At 43.6% G+C, this 19,573-nt stretch overlaps 1 protein-coding gene across 1 annotated transcript in view; it reads right to left on the reverse strand.

The window, feature by feature from the left end:
• Positions 1-19,573, reverse strand: part of ATRN (attractin) — a 150,411-nt gene that overhangs the window by 37,557 nt on the left and 93,281 nt on the right. The window contains exon 25 of the mRNA XM_074540740.1: positions 6,126-6,187. Coding sequence (XP_074396841.1) covers positions 6,126-6,187 — 62 coding nt within the window. The remainder of the gene's footprint in view (positions 1-6,125; positions 6,188-19,573) is intronic.

A 19,573-nucleotide genomic window follows, 5' to 3' on the forward strand; every position in this document is an offset into this window, starting at 1 on the left:
GTGATGCATTCTCAGGAGGGGAGAAGAAAATCCATCTGGTATATTAGGGCCCAATTATTAAACCTTCGTGAAATGTTTATCCACATCAGAATTGCTTGTAAAAAATGGCAGCTTTAAACACCAAAATGTACAGCAGCCTCACTGCTAATGTGCTTTAACATATACAGGTCACTTAATAATCTCAGACAGCACTGCCATGATTACTAGAAACACAGCCCAAGTTATTTTGATGAATTAGAAGCTATTTAAGTGCTATTTACCAGTACATTTTAATATGCTAGAGAGCTACAGGACACATTTTAAAGTACTGGATGCATTAATCCTTGAAATAATTTGAACAAGTGTATAACATGCACGTGGTTGGTGCCAAACAGCTGCCTGAAGCCCACCAAGCCAGATTCCTGACCTCATCCTTCTGCTGAAGATGGCACAAGGCTCAAGAAGCCACAGCTCACCCTGGTTATGGCAGAGGAGGCAGTGGAGGCAGGGAAGGGCTGGAGTACAGGGGCGTGGGTTACACCCAGGTGGAAATGAAGCACTGCAAAGCAGCCCAAGCCCCTTCTCTTCTCCCCCACCCTGGTGGTGTGGGGAGGAGAATCAGATGTAAAATTTGTAGGCTGAGAGAAGAAAATCTTAATAATGGAAAACAAAATAAAATACAATAAATAGCTAATAATAACAATTATATTTAAAGATAAATGAAAGAAACCAACCAAACAGCTGATGCACAACAGAACTGCCCAGCACCTGCTGACCCAGATCAGAACCCTGCAGGTAACTCCCCCAGTTTACACACTGGGCATGATGCTCTGAGCTGTGGAATATCCATCTGGCCAGCTGGGCTCACCTGTCCCAACTATGGTCCCTCCCAGTTTGAGTAATTCCTCACTGGCAGAGCAAGAGAAAATACACAAAACCAATAAACTTCTGAGAAACACAACCTAGCAAAACCCAAACAGCAACACCCATCAGTGGTGTTGCTGATAATGTTTATTATCAACATTACTCTAACTGAAGGCAAAACACAGCACTAGAATAGTTCCTGAGAAGAAATTAACTCTATCCCAGCCAAAACCAGGACAGCAAGTGTGATGAAAAGCAGCTGAGGGAGCTGGGCAGGGGCTGCACAATCCCTGAGGGAGCTGGGAATGGGCTGCAGAATCCCTGAGGGAGCTGGGAAGGGGCTCAGCCTGGAGCAAAGGAGGCTCAGGGGGCCCTTGTGGCTCTGCACAGCTCCTGCCAGGAGGGCACAGCCAGGGGGGTCGGGCTCTGCTCCAGGGAACAGGGACAGGAGCAGAGGGAATGGCCTCAGAGGAGGGTCTGGGTGGACAGTGGGGAAACTGCTCATGGAAAGGGCTGCCCAGCCCTGGCACAGCTGCCCAGGGCAGGGGTGCAGTCCCCATCTCTGGGGGGATTTCACAGCCCTGTGGATGTGGCACCTGGGGACATGGAGCAGTGGTGGCAGTGCTGGGGGAGTGTTTGAACTCGCTGATCTCAGAGGGCTGTTCCAACCTCAGTGATCTTATGATTCTATTCTATGATTATGGAGGATGAAGTAAAGAGTGCTGAACACATGGAAAAAAGGAAGTTATGGATGCTGATCTCTTACTCTTCTTCATTTTGTTAGAAATAATGTGAAAATATTCCCAAGCTCTTCCTTTTTCTAAGAAAAAAAACCCAATAAGGGACTTAGACTGTATTTTAAGCACCTATTTAATAAAGACATTTGTGCTAAAGTAAAAAATTATTTAATAAGCAACAAGAGTAAATAAAATATCTGCAGCATAACTACAGATTTGAATTACTGCAGGAGGCATTCCCACTTAATGAAAACACTGGGAAAATACATATATTTAAGGAAAACAATATACAATACATAAAACCATCTGTGTGAGTCTTGTACTGAGCAAACAGTTCTCCTGCTCAAGTTTTTATGAGGAACAAGTCCAATTATTTGTATCAAACTAAAACTACACTATTTCCATTTGATATTCAGATCCTAATGGGGCACATGAGGTTTGATGTGCCACCACAAAAACACTAAGCTGGCAGCTTTTATTCCATTTGTGAAATAACACTCATTTCTCTAACAATTATGGTAAGGCTTCGGTGGGACATGTTGGATCATGGAATCACACACTGCTTTGGGCTGGGAGGGACCTCATATCCAGCTTCAACCACCCTGCATGGAATGGGCAGCAATGCCTCCCCTAGACTGGAGCAGACACTAGACTTCCTTAGAAGGACAGATAATGAAGACAAGACAAACAGCAGGCAGGAAACAAAATGAGTTGTGCATGTGAGAACCAGCAGAGAAGTGCAGTAGAAGACACATGAGGTATCTGGTAAATCCATGTAGTAAAGCTCAGGATGAGACCACAGAGAATCATGGAATGGTTTGGCTTGGACAGACCTTAAAAGGCCCAATCTCTGGTCCAACCCCTCTGCCATGAGCAGGAACATCTTCAGCCAGGTCAGATTGCTCAGAGCCCTGTCCAGCCTGGAGTGGAATGTTTCAGTGATGGGGTATCCACCCCTCCTCTGGGAAGCCTACTCCAGCGTCTCACCACCCTCAGTAGAAAAGATTTCTTCCCTGATCTAGACTTAATAGACCATCTTTCAATTTAAAGTCATCACCCTTTGTTACATCACTACAGGTCCCACTTCAATGTCCATCCCCATCTTCCTCTGAACTCCTTTAAATGATGTAGAGATCCCAGTAAGGTCTCTCAAGTGCTCTCTGGGCTGAAGGTTCAAGGGAAGAAAAGGAAAAGGGAAGAATGGAAGAAAAGAAGAAAAGGAAAAGGGAAGAATGGAAGAAGGGGAGAGAAAGAAAAAGGGAGAAAGAAAAAGGGAGAAGGATTACTGGGCAATAATATGGGCTTATAAGGCCACAAATATTTTTACATCTTCTGTACATAAAGGTACGCTGGTGATTAGTACCTGTGATAGGTGTGCTGGCAGACAGATTTTTTGGAAGATAAGGAAGCACAGATATGAATAAAGAATGTTCACTAGAAATTGTCAAAATAGCTCAAACTATGTGCTGAAAGACAGCTGCACAATCTGTAAATTAAAGCAGAGAGGAGGAGAGAGAAACCCCAGTTTCCTTGCAGCTCATTAGCTTTGCAAAGGTTAACAATGGTTGGAATACCATTTCTCCTCTGGCTCTGATTATAACGCAATATTAACGACCTTGGAACTTCACCGTTCTACCCAACCTTTATCCACTGACATTTTCTTAGCTTAAAATAACACATTCATGTGTACAAATTAAGGCTGTGTCATACACAGCCCCCTGCCTGGCTTGGTGCTGAACTCCAGGAATCCAACAGCCCCTCTAAATGCGAGGCACAGCCCTCTGATCACAGGAGCCAGCTCCTAAATGAAATGAAAACCAGTCCTGTGTCCTGCTGCACACTGCCTGGTGCTGTCTGAATGCATGACCAGGCTCCTGCTTTTCCATGCCCTGTGCACCCCACAGGCAGCCCAGCCAGTGCCTGGGATAGCAAAACTCAGCAGTGCTGGGCTGTGGGAAGCCCACAGCTCTCTGCAAGGACTGCACTGACCTCATTCACCTCAAATGGCAGCAGAGACACTGAAAATCCCCCAAGTCCCTCTCAGGTGCTCCACACAGCTCAAGGCACAGATGATGCCTCCAGCTGCACAGCAGAAAAGCCCAGCGGGGTTTTCTGGGGGGAAGTGGCTTCCAGAATAAAGAAATGTGCCACAGCATATCCAGCTCAGACAGATTTCCCAAATTCAAAGAGTCAAAGAATGGTTTGGGTTGGAAGTGATCTTAAAAATCACCTGTTCCAGCCCCCCTGCCACGGGCAGGGACACCTTCCACTATCCCAGAGTGCTCCAAGCCCCATCCAACCTGGCCTTGGATACTTCCAGGGATGGGGCAGCCACAGCTGCCCTGGGCAACTCCCACACTTCCTGCAGAACAGCAAAATGAAGCAATACCCTTAAATGTGCAAACAGAAAGCCTCTAAACATCTGTTTTCCAGAACAACATCTCTTTAGGTCTCCAATACACCTAAGAAATTGGTACATATCCCAGGTTTTGAGTTTGGTGTTAATGATACCAACTGGTTTTAGGTTTTCACAAAGCATTTTCCTTGCCTCTATTTTAGGGAGCAAATTCTCAGCCAACTGTTACTTATTAACAGCACAGGGGGCTCTCAGGTATTAGTTATTTATGGTCTGCCTTGGATCCCACAATAATTATGAAATGTGCCCTAGAGCATTACAAATGCAAATGTTTCAATAGTTTCCCCTACACCCAGTGAGATGAATCACACTGTTCTAATCCACTGGTTAATTAGGGAGTTACGGTGACTGTAAAATAAAACACCTGGAGAGAAGCTTAGGAGTAGTGAAAGAATCAAAGAATTTCCAGCACATTATAAATGCTTAACTGGAAAACACCTGTAAACTGTCTTCTCCCAAATCCACATGTTCCTATTTCTCTGGCTTGTTAGGATGTTAAATAGTATTGCAACATTACTTCTCAAGGAGAGCCATGTGATTTCAGTGATGGAAGAAAGGAAAGGGAACTTGCAGCCTTTTGGACATGGATGTTTTACTGCATGTGCCCACTGAGACACACAGTGCACTGATCTGCTTTAACCTGGGACTGGAATCATGCAAGGATTTGGGTTGGAAGGGACCTTAAATCCCACCCAGTACCACCCCTGCCATGACAGGGACACCTCCCACTGTCCCAGGTGCTCCAGCCCCAATGTCCAGCCTGGCCTTGGGCACTGCCAGGGATCCTGGGGCAGCCACAGCTGCTCTGGGAATCTCTTCAAACAATGAATCTGGAGCAATCCTTCATCCTGAGGAGTTTAAACCCTTATGTGCAGATGTAGTTAGGTCTGTAAAGCAGTAATTGGACAGGTTTTGTAGTGCAGATTTATCTTACACAATTAGAAAAGAACTAAGGAACCAACTGCTTCCCTCTTCATTTTCCTAATAAGCAATTACCCTGCCACAAAGATTTTTAGGGAAGATGTTGACTGTGATTAATTCAGCAAAACAAATGATGAAGCCTGAGCCAGGAGTAACCACCTACTCTGCTCCAATGGCAGGAGGTGGTGGTTCTGATTCCCAGGGATCAAACCTACTGTTTCCAGGAAATGCAATAAGCAGATTCTACTCTCTAAAAGCTCCATATGAAAAAAAAAAATTATATAAACCACTTGTCTGAAAGGTCTGTCTGGAGCTTCTTGCTTTAATTAAATTTAGCATGAAATCTAAAGCAAGATATTACTCCCACTGCTCATTTTACACCAGGCATAATATTGCCTACTTTAGAACAGGCTGTGAGACCTGGAGTGGTGTTTACTCCATGTATATCCCTCCTGTAGGACTCCTTGTCGATCAGGTATTGGTTTCCACTTCTGGAGTATTAGCAGTCCCTGAAACAGAGGCCAATATGCTAGATTTTGAAGAGAGGGCCTGCTGTGCTTTGGAAGTGTTTCACCTCTTTGTTAGGTTTGTATTTTTTTGAGCAATGAAGAGGAGACAGGGCTTGAAATGGCTTCTGTTGGTTCCCACTCTGAGGGAATCATGAGTTCACTTGACACTAAGAAATGAACTTAGAGCTGTGTATGAAAACCAGAAGAATTTGGCTTCCATTGAACTGTAACATATGTTTGTATTTAAATTGACATACTTTTCAGAGTTCAGTTTAAAATCAATGGTGGTACCCGAACAGCTGGAAATTATTCCAGACTTAACTCTGCAAAATAACTCCCCTGGTTTGTGGCTGGTGTCTGACAAGCTGTGACAACCTGCAGTAAGTCACACACAGCTGTGGCAAGTCAATGTTTTCTACACCCTCTCAAAAGGAACTTCTCCTTTTCCAAAAGCCCCTCCCAGCCCCATCCTCCCTTTCCTTGCATGCACTGCCATCATGCATTGGAAAAGATGCACAGACAATTAATTTTCTTAACATAATTCCTAATTAAACATTTAAATCAGAGTGAAGATTTCCATTTCCTAGGCTGTGCTGTAAGCAGGATGTTCAAGTTAAAAAAAGCCAGACCAAGAAGAACCCAAACTCTGAAGCCCAGAACCTAAAGAAATAACATTTAGCTGTCTTAAATGAAAAGTACCTGAAAAATGTCACAAAGAACTGCACCAGGTCCATAAAGTTGCTGTGCTGTGAGAATGCAATCTGCAAAAGAAAAGCAAATGCTTTCTGTTACTTACTGGAAAGAAAATTCATATTTCAAGATATGTAAAAAGGATTTAAAATGACAATGAAAAGCAGCTTTACTCAGATCAATTCATATTTTCCAACACTGTTTTTGAAAAAGAATGGAAATGTTCTGAAGGAAAAGAAAATAAATTATAACTTCATATTGTTTTGAAAACATATATCCCAGAAACGAAGCTGAACAAGTAATTGTCTCTCCCAGCCGTGTTCCAAGGAATATTCTTCAGTGCACACTAAAGAAAACACTACTTCAAAAACTTAGAACAGAGGTTTCACAGAGCTGCAAATAATCTTTAATTAGAATTGAAAATCTTAAATTATTGTTTACACAGCAACTCAAAATTTAATATTTACATTTCAAACAATATCCAGACAACAAAATCTCCTCAGAAAAGGAACTTACACCCAGAGCTGCAAAGAGGCACGAAACACAGAAGATGATAGACACTGTGAAAACAGCTATGGCATTCATCTTAGCTCACTGCCCTGCAATCCCACGGCAGAGCAGGGAAAAACACAGAACATTTGGGACAAAACCAGAGGGAAGAGGCCAACAGGAAACTGGGAGGTGGTTAGAGGCAAAAAGGAAGATTAGGGAGCCTGGGTAAAAATAACAACGTGGAGGGGAGGCGAGCCAAGAGAAAAGCAACTTGTGCAATATTAGGGATCAGAAGTTCTTTCCAGGTACCTCCTATTTCCTCTGCCTATCAATCTCTCAGCACCACAACAGCATATTAACTCTTTCATGAAGTAACAGAATTCACTCAGAATTAAAGTGAAATCTGCACTGACAAAATCCATTTCTGGTGTCATTTGTTGTTTTTTCCCTTAATAAACAATACTTATGGCAACATTAGCATAAACATAAATTCCTCCTCCCAGCAACAGCCACATCCCAGAATTCGTGAATATGTGTAAAGTGAGCCATTGCTTCGGTTTCTGTTGCTCTGGAACATTTTCTATGATCATATTTACTTTAAATATCCATTGCAACTTGGTACAGAAGCTGCCCCAAATAGTTTTCTTATCAATACATTGACATATTTTGAAGTTGAAAGTTCCTTTGCAGCTCACAGCCACTGTGTGGCTGGAAAGTGAACTCCAAACCTGCACACCAGATGCTGCAACCTCAACAGTCCTGCCTCTACAAGACAAGAAAACACAGAGTTTCTTGTTGATTTTTGCTTCTGAAGTGCTTCCCAATAGTCTTCTAATTATTAAAAGACAGCAAGCAAGATTTCACTTTTTGTGTAAAAAAATCAGTGCCTAGTAATTAAAGTGGTACAGTATTTGCATAAATGGATATTCTGGCATAAACATTATATTCTGGAATGTATTTAAGGCAAAGATAATCCTCAGTGAAATATCTCATCCCAAAATATAAACATGTAACACAGCCAGTATATAAAAAAAAACAACTTTTCATATTATTTCTGAGAATAATCATGATGCTGAGTGACTATAAGAGATGCATTTCAAAATAAAGCCCTTGTTATGTATCAACAATCCTTAAGTAGAAAAAGACAATTAAAAGCACAAAGGAATCATTGACAGGCCAGTCCCCTGTGGATGACCATCAGGATCCGTTTCTGTGATGGAAACCAAAACTTGCTGCCATTAGAAGAAACAAGAAACTGCTATTTTTAAAATAAGGGAGATTCTATGAAAGATTAATGAGACTGTTACCAGAGAAGGGCTTCTCATCTTTTGATAATAACTGCAGGAAACAAATAAAAACAAAATCAAACAAAAAATAATGCAGGATTATTTCACACTGAAGCCTTACAAATGCCTTAGCAGTGGTGATTATTTTCTCTACCTGCTGGAATTCTTCTCCTATAAAGCCCAAATTAGGACCTGTACCTCATACATGGATTAAAAAAACCCGGGTTGTTTCTACAATTTATTCCTCGCAAACTGAAAATACTTTGTGCCATCAAACCTGACCAATCTGTGTCACAGGCAATTTGGTCTCATAATTGTTAATGGTTTGCTTACTTAGAGCTTAATTTCCCCTAATATAATCTGTTCCCAGGACTTAATTAATTCAGTTACATTGAAAGTTTGGTTGGAAATAGCTGTTGAAAGTAGGCTGTTCATTCTGGATCCATGAAAAATATGGCACCAATTTCTTAGCAGGCCGGGTTTTTAATTAAGTTTAGCTGACAGTAGAAGATTCATTTATCCATTCTCAAAAAATGAATTCTGTACCAAAGGCTGAAGCAGTTAAATTGCGGGAAAGGGGCTCATGCTGGAGACCTGGAAAGGCTCCCCTGGGTACAGGGCAGAACCTGAGCTCAGCTGCACCATCAAATCCCCACTTTCACATCAAAGAATCCCAGAATTGTTTGGGTTTAGGCCCGTCCAGTGCAACCATCCCCCAGCACTGCCACCACTGCCCCACGTCCCCAGGTGTCCCAGGTGTGAGATCCCTGCAGGGCAAGGACTGGAACAGGGACTCCGGCCCTGGACAGCCCTTTCTGGGCAGAAATTTCCCCTAAAATCCACCTTAAACTCTCCCTGGGCACACCTGGAGTGCCCCTCAGCCACTGTGGAGCAGCACCCCCAGGTCCCCTACCCTGACCCTTCCCAAGCCACCCAAGGAGGTGTCACACCCTGTTCTTAGGAACAGCATGGCACCCTCAGATACTTCACATGGTAATTCCACATAACAGTACAAGCTTGTGTTTATCTTATCTGGAAAGGTACCCTGGAGAGCACAGCTGCCTGTCCTGCTTCTCCTGTTACCACATCACTTGAAGTACCAAAATAATCCACCTGCTTTCCAGAGAAGCAGAAGTAGCTGGCTGCATGGACTAACAAAAATTTAGAATGAAGAGCTTTACATTTTTTATCATTTGATTAGCATAAAATATGAAGCCAAGAAGAAAATTTGGCTTCCTTTAACTAGCCAACATCTAAAAATTGCACTGGCTTTGAAATCAGTACACACAAATTTCAAAGGAGTTAATGGCAAATGACTTGGCCACAAAATAATATAAGCAAAGGAAAAGCATATTTGAACCCAACAGACATTTCAGTAACAGTTGGTGTTTCAAACTCAAAATATTGCTGGAGCTAAACTACAGCCTGTGACTGACAGAAATTTTGAAAATCCAATTAGAACAATTACATACCAGGACTTGGTTTGCATAAGCACCAGAGTTTGTTCCTCAAGAGAAAAGTAAACAAAATAATTTTGAGATAACAATTTTGTATTAAAGTAGGCCAACTAAGACCTAAGTTCGCCTTAAACCTGTACATGCAACAATACCTAAAATTACTTAAACCTCTCCTCCTATGATCTACAAGTGTTCTGAGCTTTTTAAAAACAAATTGAGTTTCACATACCACTAAGAAAAATCAGTCCACAACCAAATAAGAAATTATGTAGAATTTTTTTTTAAATCCAGCAAGAATTAAATTTGAGTAACTCCTCCCATTTAACTGTAATAAATAGACATACAGATAATTCAGCATAGCATAACTTTTTCCACTTGTGCTGGAAGTTACTGATATTTTATAGGAAGCCAAACTATTCACCACAATGGGATTAGGACAACAGCTCCTCCAAACTCAAAAAAATTCCAATATTATACATAATATTAGCACCCCTAACCTAAAATGAACTAAAGAACTGAAAACATCAGAGTTGGGGTTGTTGCAGAAGGCTCTGGGGAGACCTTGCAGGGCCTGGAGGGGCTCCAGGAGAGCTGGAGAGGGACTGGGGACAAGGCCTGCAGGGACAGGAGCCAGGGAATGGCTCCCACTGGGAAAGGGGAGATTGGGCTGGGATCTTGGCAAGGAATTCCTGGCTGGGCTGGAATTCCCCGATTTGCTGTGGCTGCTCCTGGATCCCTGGCAGTGCCCAAGGCCAGGCTGGACACTGGGAGCAGCCTGGGACAGGGGCAGGTGTCTCTGCCCAGGGATGGATTTTAAGGTCACTTCCCACCCAGACTATTCTGGGATTCTGTGAATGTACTAAGGAATATTTCAAGTATGGCAATTTCATACCATAATCTGGTACATTTTGGGTCTCCAAACACCTGAGAAAATATGAACAACCACAGAAAATAGTGTTTCCACTACTTTTTTACCTTGGTAACAACTCAGGATTATTGACACTTTATATTTCTGCTTTTCTTTACAAATATATAAAGTGACTAAATTCCCACCAGTAGTGCCTTCCTTTTTATCCCTATTTCATATCAGGGATGAGAAAAAGAGAAATTGAAAATGATATTTTGCACAGGACATGCTCCTAGAATAGAAAGAGCTGTGTAAGAAAGAAAAGTAAAATTGTAATTAATTTCTGAAACCAGAGTGACCCAACAGAGACAGCGCAATGTGAATCTGGCTCCCAGAGCTTGTGGCTTGCTGTGAATTCAGAAGATATCAAAAGGTCCAACTGCTACATCCATTAACCCCACCTGGCAGGTGGGAGAACGCTACAGGACTTGTGTTTTGAAACTTTACAGGACCACACAGAAATTTAGAGGGTTTTGGGCTGTTTTTACAGAAATTTAGAGGTTTTTGCACCGTTTTCTGCTTTTTATTTCAATCTAGCCCCAGCACCAAAGCCAACAAACAAAAAGCAGCAGGGGAAAGTGGAAAGCTGGGAGTTCCACAGGCTTCCAGTGAGAGAAAGCCACAAGCCAAACAAGTTGCAGGTGACATTTATGCACATCCTCCTCTATTTTTTCCCCAAAACTCCAGTCTTGTCTTTTTTCCTATGGTTAGAGGCAAGGATTCAATCTGACCTTGGCGAATACAGACAACACTTACAGGACGCCATGGTCTGAATGCTGAGTGCCTGCGCCTTTGTCAAAGGACCTGCTACAAAACAAAGCGGCTTTAAGTATTCTTGAGTGATGCCAAAGTCATCAAAACATTCATTCTGCCCTCTAGAAAAATGCTGGGGGGAAACTTCTCTTCTGTTTGGGAGTATTGTCATTGCCTGTTCCAGTTCTCCTTGAGACACAAACCCAGCGTGGCACTCTGTGCTCTGATGGAGCTCCTGGCCAAGGCCCACGCTGCTCCTGGTGCTCTCCTCTCCAGAGGAGCACTCAGCCAGCTCCAAGGGCCCTGGCTGCCAGGTTCTGGGGCAGAATGTGCCAACACAGCAATCCAGCTCCACCACCTGAACACGGCCTCAGTCCTGCCATGTGCTGCTGCTCCCTGTGTTCTGTGAACATCTTTAATGAGCCATGGAAGTCATTAAGGCAGTGGAGAGCTAATCACAGGAATGAAGGGCAAAAAGCCTTTCAAAAACACCCTTCAGAAGCTGGGCTTTTGGAGCTGACCCTGCTCACTGAGGGATGAGCAAAGACAGCAGCAGCCTGAGATGAGCCCTTTCCAGGCAGGTGGCTCTTAAACGATCTCAGCAATGTCAGTTCCAAGGAACACTTTCCAGGAGGAAGCGTTTGTTCACCTCTGTGGGTGATCTGGGAGGTTCAGGCACAGATTATGACATCCAAACCCAGGGTCACAGGGGCATTCCCATCAGCCCTTTACACTCAGTGGAAACCTCATCTGTGGTTCAGCTGACCAACGCAGGTGCCTAATAATAAATAACAAAATTTATTATTTATTATTATTTATTACCTGACCAGGTCCATAACAGAACTGTAAACACTGAAGCACACAAAGCCATCTAAATTTAGTTAGTTTAAATTTCCATGGTGCATCCTTGCCCTCGGTTTCATGGATGCACTGGAAGCTCCGTTTGTTGACTAAAGAGGAATAAAAGCTATTGCAGCTTCCCTGGGACATCTCACCTGGCCTCCAGAACCACAGAATGGGCTGGGTTGGAAGGAACCTTCCAGCCCATCTCATGCCAGTCTCTGCCATGGGCAGGGACACCTCCCACTAGACCTGGGTGCTCCAAGCCCCATCCAACAGCTTTTGGGTGAATCCCTACCCCAAGCACACCACAGAAGCAGAAGGACATTCTCTTGCAGAGGCACCACTGATCCTTGTTTTAAATGAACAGAAAAACTCCACCCAGATTTGGAGGTTAGGCAGAAAATTTAACCTGGTCCACAGGGAAAGATTCTCTAAATGGAAAGTTAAACCTTAGGTTTCAGAGAAGAAAGGATCTTAACAGGCGTTAATTGTAACTTGAAAAACTCTGACACACAAGTTGAAGTGGAGCATGATTTGGAGGTGGGAGACCCCAGAGAGTCTGTAATGCACCTGATGCTTTGGTGTGGACATCAGCAGCAGCACTGGAAGGGGCCCTGAGCTCCCCCCTGAGCTTTCTCTTCCCCAGGCTGAACACCCCCAGCTCTCATTCTGTCTCCAGAGCAGAGAGGCTCCAGCACTTGGAGCACCCCCATGGCCTCCTCTGGACCAGTTCCACACCTACTGAACAGTTCACCCATCAAATCCACCTTTCTCCAGATCAGAGAGAACTTGGTGCAGCTGAAGAGGTTCCCATGCTCACATCTGCATTCTACAACAAGCAAAACTTTAATCCTCACTCAAATTTGATTTTCACACCTACTACTCCGAGTCACTCTGCTCCTGCGTGAAGGATGAAAGAGATTAATGACTTACTCCTCACCTGCTGCAATATTAACTGAGCCATTGAGCTTTATGGCACAAATACTCACTACCGTGCAAATATAAAACCTGCTTCACTCCTGAACTTATTCTGAGATGAAAATCAATTTACATTCCAACACTATGCTGCCTTCCTGCAGTAGTCACAAATTGTCACTTCTCAGCTAATTGGCTGCAGTCAGCAGTTGGCTCAGAAATGCCAATTATACGTGTTTTGTCTTCCCATGTGAACTCTCTCATGTTGTGCAGAGTGAACACAGGCACAACTTGTCTCTCAATTAAAAATAGCGCTTAAGATGTGGTCCCAAATTTCACAGCATCCCAGAAATTATCACACAAATCTGAAAAATGAGAAGTGTTTGTTCAATAAACAGCCAGCGGCTGAATTGTGATGCACATCTAAATTTAAAGTGCACTAGGAAATAAAATTCTGCAAAGTCCCATAATTGAAAGAGCAAACTCAGCTCAGACCCTGCACACCTCTACATGACAGAAACATGCCCCAAGAAAGCCAAGGCAGGGCCAGAAAAAACCCAATTCTTCTGAATCCTCATTCAGAATTATTCTGAATTCTCTGAACTTCTCAGTTCTTCTTTCAGGCCACTTACACAATGAAAGACCTGGAGGGGCTGGAGCATGGCCGTGGCAGGGAATAGAGCTGGGAAGGGGCTGGAAAATCCCTGAGGGAGCTGGGAAGGGGCTGGAGAATCCCTGAGGGAGCTGGGAAGGGGCTGAAGAATCCCTGAGGGAGCTGGGAAGCGGCTGCACAATCCCTGAGGGAGCTGGGCAGGGGCTCAGTCTGGAGCAAAGGAGGCTCAGGGGGCCCTTGTGGCTCTGCACAGCTCCTGCCAGGAGGGGAACAGGGACAGGAGCAGAGGGAACGGCCTCAGGGTGGGCCAGGGGAGCTCAGGGTGGGCATTGGGGAATTAGGGAATGGGCTGTGACGAATTAGGGAAAGGGCTGTGCAGCCCTGGCACAGCTGCCCAGGGCAGTCAGTGATGGAGCATCCCTCCCTAGAGGGATTTAACAGCCATGTACATGTGGCATTTGGGAACACGGATCAGTGCTGGCCTTGGCAGGGCTGGGGAACAGCTGGACTCGATGGTCTTAGAGGGTTTTCCAATATAAATGATTCTGTGATCCTGCAATTGCAACAATTATTCTGAAGGCAAGGAAGCTCTGAGGTACTTGGAAAAAGTGGTTAAAAATAAAGATCCTTGAGACAGAAGACACATTAGCAGTAGGAAAACACTCCAATCCTCTGAGTTCCAGTTCCTCAAGCACCTCTCTCCAGTCCCAGCTGCTGCAGTGCAGATGCATTTGGGAAGGGACTCCATTGCATTTGGGAAGGAGGGATCCTGCTGCACTTGGGCAGGAGGGATCCCGTTCCTGCCCCGTGCCCAGCAGAGCTCTGACACCACCTGCGTGCAGGCTCGGTTATGTTCGATTGCAGGCCGACTATTGCTGGAGAGGTTCAGCATGGAGAAAATTAAAACTTTAGCACATAACAGCTCAAACTCTCACTCAGACCCTTGAAGTCCACTAAAAATGAGCGTTATAGTCAAGTGAGCTTAAAAGCAATATCTGCAAGTTTCTTTTTTAAGGGTTCAATATAGCTGACAGATGGAAAGAGGCAAAACCTTCTGTCTTGCATCATTTCTGACCAGACAAAACAGGGGAAAAATGCAAGACACAGCTGAGGGCTGCAGTAGTGTTAATGGGGAAAACAAGCTCTGTCTCCTTCCTGAAGAGGCTGTGAGTTCCAAGGATCATATTGGATGAGAAATTTTACATGCTTGTCAACCTGTAGCAAAACATCCTGTAATATGCCAGCTGCAAGAATCTCATCTTGAATAAAACAAAGTAGTAAAGTAAGCGTGCGTGCGTATATATGTGTGTGTATATATATATATTTATACATATTACATATGGAATCATAGAACAGTTTGTGTTGGAAGGGACCTTAAAGATTATTTAGTTCCAGCCCCAAACTAAATACGTATTTATATAAATAACAAAATTAAAATATCTTTGAATGACAACATTGTCACATTATTACACAACACCGAAGCCACAAGTTATCTCAAACACCACATCATGACCTGAAGTGGCAGTAATTAAAACTCCCCAAATTTACTTTACACAAACCACATTGCATCAGGATCAGTTTTAAAGAGCCATGAAATCAGAACCGTAAGGCTGGGCTGTTTTATTCATCACAGTTTTTCTGTTTAGAGCCTCGGCTATGATTTGGTGTTCAAGAAATCTTAATGTGAAAAAAATAACCATGCTGGGTGGTGCAGAATGAACAACTTCTCTATAAGCTCTCAGATTTGCATTAAAAAGGCCAGGTAGTCACTGCCTATCACTAAAAGATTTCTAGAACATGTAATTCACCCTTTTGTCATGAAGAATTTCCCAGTAAAATACTGAAGTGACAAATCAATTGATGGAATTTAGTTCAATCCCCAGTCAAGATATTAATGTAATTTGTTGATACTTTTGGTCCAGGTGTGGGAAGGGGGATGGTGCTAATCTTGTATGCAAAACAGACTAGTTAAAGAAGTAATTATACATGACACTTATAACTCAAAAAAATAATTTTAAAGAGAAACTATTTAAGAGAAAAAAAAAAAAAACCCTTTGAAATCCCCAGTCATGCCAGAAATGTACTCCTATACAGGACTGTGACACTACTACCCTGCCCTGACCCAGCTCTTGCTTGCCAGCATTGCTGGGAGCAACATTTGCCAATACAGTAAAAACAGTCAAAATCTTAATAATACAAAGTCAGGAAAATAATTGAGAGAAAAAGAAGTTCTCAGGACATTCCAGTGACATTTTTTTCCCTGAAAGAAGACCCACAGTCAGCTGAGAGCTGCCTGTGGAGTGCTGGTGTCTCTGGCTCCGTGTCTGGGAGCTAAACCAGCCACAGGCATTTGGGTTTGTCACCCTGTCCTGGGGTGATTTTATGATGCTCACATTCCCATTGGTCTGTTTAGCCCAGAAATGAGTTTTGCACCTTTCAGGCTGGTTCTGAGAGCAAAGGGGGAGACAAGAAGTGCACAGTTTCTTTTCAGACGCTGCACTCACTCCCCACATTCCTGCTCCTGGACTGGGCTGTCTGTGGATGGACAGACAGCAGGACAGAGCTCCCCTTTGCTTTTAGTTAGTTTTAGCAGCTGGTGCACAGAAGTTCCCTGGACTGTGGTTTCTCTTTGGAGCTGTTCAAATCTGCTGTGGCCTGAAGAGCAGCAGAGCAGCCCCAGCTCTCCCCTGTGCCCCATGGGGCATTTCCAGCCCCGGAGGGACTGATCAGACACTGAGTGAGCTGAGCTACAGCCCACCAGGGACTCTGGGAGTGCGTCACCTCTGCAGAACAGTGAGAGGTGTTATTGTTCCATATTGTTCATTTTTGGTGTGCTGGTGAATCCTTTGCCTGTTAAATAAATAGTTTTTTCCACTTTTCTCCAAGGAAATCTTTTCCTGAACCAGCTGGGGGAAGAGCTGAATTTCCTTTCTAGAGGGACCTCAATTCAGAGGTTTCCTCCCAAATTTGCCCTAAACCAGGACACACCCTCTCTTAGTTCTGGATATACTTTCCCTTGTGGTTTAGCGAGGCTGAATCCACTTTCACATTTCAGTGGGTGGCTTCTTCTATTTTACTTTTACAATATGCTTTTCTCACCTTCATTACCTCTGTTCACTATTCTGACTCTTTAAATAAGCTTTTGTATAAAGAAAAGTATCTCACTCTTTCAGCTTCTCAGCAATGGCCCACAGCACTCACTTTTGAAATATATCTGAATTTGGGGGTCTATATTTACATTCTCTGGTGGGTTATGGCATTTTCAAGAATTATTCATCATAGAAATACAGCAACTTCAAGCAACCAGCACTGGCCTCACCCAGAAGAAATTAATGCCTGATTCGGACTTAGCTTCCATAGAAAATTAATTCTGCAATTTTTTTATATATTTTCCAGCCCTGCATTCAGATAGAGAGAAAAAAATCAGCTTCCTTAAAATTAAGGCAATCAATATATATGTCACTGTCAGATCTCAATAAAACACAACCCAAGAAATGCTCCTGGTATTATTAAATTTGAATTGCAAGCTGTCTCTCTCTCTCTCTGGTATCCTATAACTTTTCTTATTTATGCAGCTGAAGTTTTGCAACAGGCATTCAGAAAGACTTCCAGCGCTGTAGAAAGGTATTACAATAAACCTCACTTGCGAGTCACTACAGCTCATCCCAAGAAATCCCAAGGTGCAGATGTAAAACCCCAAGACTTCATTCATTGCCCCTTGCAGGCCTGGAGGGGCTCCAGGAGAGCTGCAGAGGGACTGGGGACAAGGGATGGAGGGACAGGAGACAGGGAATGGCTCCCACTGCCAGAGGGCAGGGCTGGATGGGAGATTGGGAATTGGGAATTGTTCCCTGGCAAGGTGTGAGGCCCTGGCACAGGGTGCCCAGAACAGCTGGGGCTGCCCCTGGATCCCTGGCAGTGCCCAAGGACAGACTGGATGGGGCTGGGAGCACCTGGGACACCGGGAGGTGTCCCTGCCATGGCAGGGCTGGGATGGGATGACCCTTCATCTCCCTTCCAGTCCATGAATCTCTGATAAAAACCCACAACCCCACCCCCAACACAGCATCTGAGAAAAATCTGGCATGAACAATGTTCAGGATTGTTCATGCTACAACCTCCTGCAAAATGGACTGAAGTGGCACCACCCCTGCCAAGGGTTAACTGCCTGTGAGAGAAATCCTCCTTTTTAAGGATTTAAGAAGGTGCTAACAAAAATATTACTTAATCGAAAAGGAACAACTTCTAAAAGGAGAAAAATGTCACCAGTGGATGCCAAAAATAAGGTGGCAGGAGCAGATAAAACACCAGCAGCTGTTTCATGTTTTAAAGGACCATTTAACTTTTCTGTTTTAAATCTTTCCATCCCACAGTAGAAGATGTCAGTTTGCCTGTTCTGAAAAATCAGCATGTAATTGCATGCCTCCAAAAGTAATCACATTCAACAGCAAATTTCATCAGATTGACAAAATGATTTACGTTTCATTGTTGGGTTTCAAGAAAACCTCTCACATGGTGAGAGAGATGCAGGGAGAGAGGCTCAAAAGCACTTGCAGTTACAGCTAAGGAAAGGCAAGGGACATCATTAGCAAACAACTTTGGCATTACAATGCTTCCAGAAGCAACAGAAAAAAAGAATATTTTTGGAATAAAGGGTCCCAGAGAGTTGAGGATGATTTTATCTTGGCACTTACATCTCTTTCTTGTTAAATATGAACAAGGCACATGAGGACCTGGCAGGAAAGCTGTCCAGATCAGCAACCTCACTGATTTGATTTCAAGCCTACATAATTATTTTACCAAAGCAATCCCTACCTATCTGAATGCGTTTTATTCTCTTTGGCCAACAACAAAGATACTCCTCCTTTGCCCTCACTGAGGGCTCTCATTCAATGAACCTGTTGCTTTTGGTTTGAGAACGACACTAATTTAGAGAAAGACTGGAAACCTCCACGGGCCATGTCCAGTCCTCAGGGTTATTTATCCTGTATCAAATACCCAATGCTCCTTCCAGAGAGGAACCAAGGCATTAGAGACAGCTCAGGCCCTGCTTTTTAACTGTGCATGGTTTCTTTACTTTCTCTTTTTTCCATGGATTATCAAAGCCTTTTAGTCAGGCTGTAAACCTCAAAGAGGGAAAGGCAGAGAGCATCACTGCTGGCAATGATCATGCCACCTAAAGAGGGTGAAAGCCTAAAATAAAAGGAGTGTGTGAGATCTGCTGTTCCTCCAGCTCTGTTTTAGCACCTGCAGGAGCTAAGGGTACCCCAAAGCTTTCCTTGGCTGTACCAAAGTGTCATCCACCATTTAGCTCTGGAGGAAAACAAATGCTTCCTGAACTACACTAAACATGAATGGCAAATAAAATTAAAGCTTAATTGAAAGTTACATTAAGATTCTTGCTAATGCAGACCACCTGTTTTAGGGGTAATGCTGCAAATGAAACTAGCAGGTTGATGGGGAAGAGCATTAGAAGAAGAATTGCAAATCAAAACTGCTTTAATGAAGGAGCTTTACTCTGAGCAATGAGAATTTCAGAAGGTTTCAGTATTTACATACTGGAGGACACAACATTAATGAAACATTGAAATAAACAATGATAAAGATCAGAGCGAGGGCTTTGAGGATTGTGGAGTCTTCTTAAAAATGCAATTCCTGGCAGTTTGAAAAATATGGGCTAATATTGCACACTTGGATAGCCACATTCAGCATAAGAAAAAACAAGAGCCATTCCTCAGCAGAACCTCGGCCTGGTGAAAAATTCATCTGACTCTGAAACACAGCTGACACCAGGTGGCTCCACCTGAACTCTGCCTACAAACAAGACAGGAAATACCTGCGGGGTAGGGAAAAGACCCATTTCCAGCTTCACTGCCAGCTCTGCTGAGCAAGGAGATGTGAAGGGAGTTTGCCCTCCTACATCCCTACAGACCTTTTCAGCCTATCACTGGAAACCTGTAGGAACTGTTCCCAGGTCAAAGGAGGCAATTAGTCACTATCACACAATCCTTTGGGAAAGCCTTGGGCTGCAGAGGGAGGCAGAGAAGTCTTTTGATGCCTGTGAAAGAACAGAGCTTCAGCTATTCCCTCAAAAGAGCTCGGGATAGAAGAAAAGGTCTGTAAAAAATCAGTAGTCCCAGGTCTGATATACAAGGCACCTGAATCCAAGAAAGTCACAGTTCCTAGAGGTT

The sequence above is a fragment of the Zonotrichia albicollis genome, chromosome 5, assembly GCF_047830755.1.
Source record: "Zonotrichia albicollis isolate bZonAlb1 chromosome 5, bZonAlb1.hap1, whole genome shotgun sequence".
Lineage (NCBI taxonomy): Eukaryota > Metazoa > Chordata > Aves > Passeriformes > Passerellidae > Zonotrichia > Zonotrichia albicollis.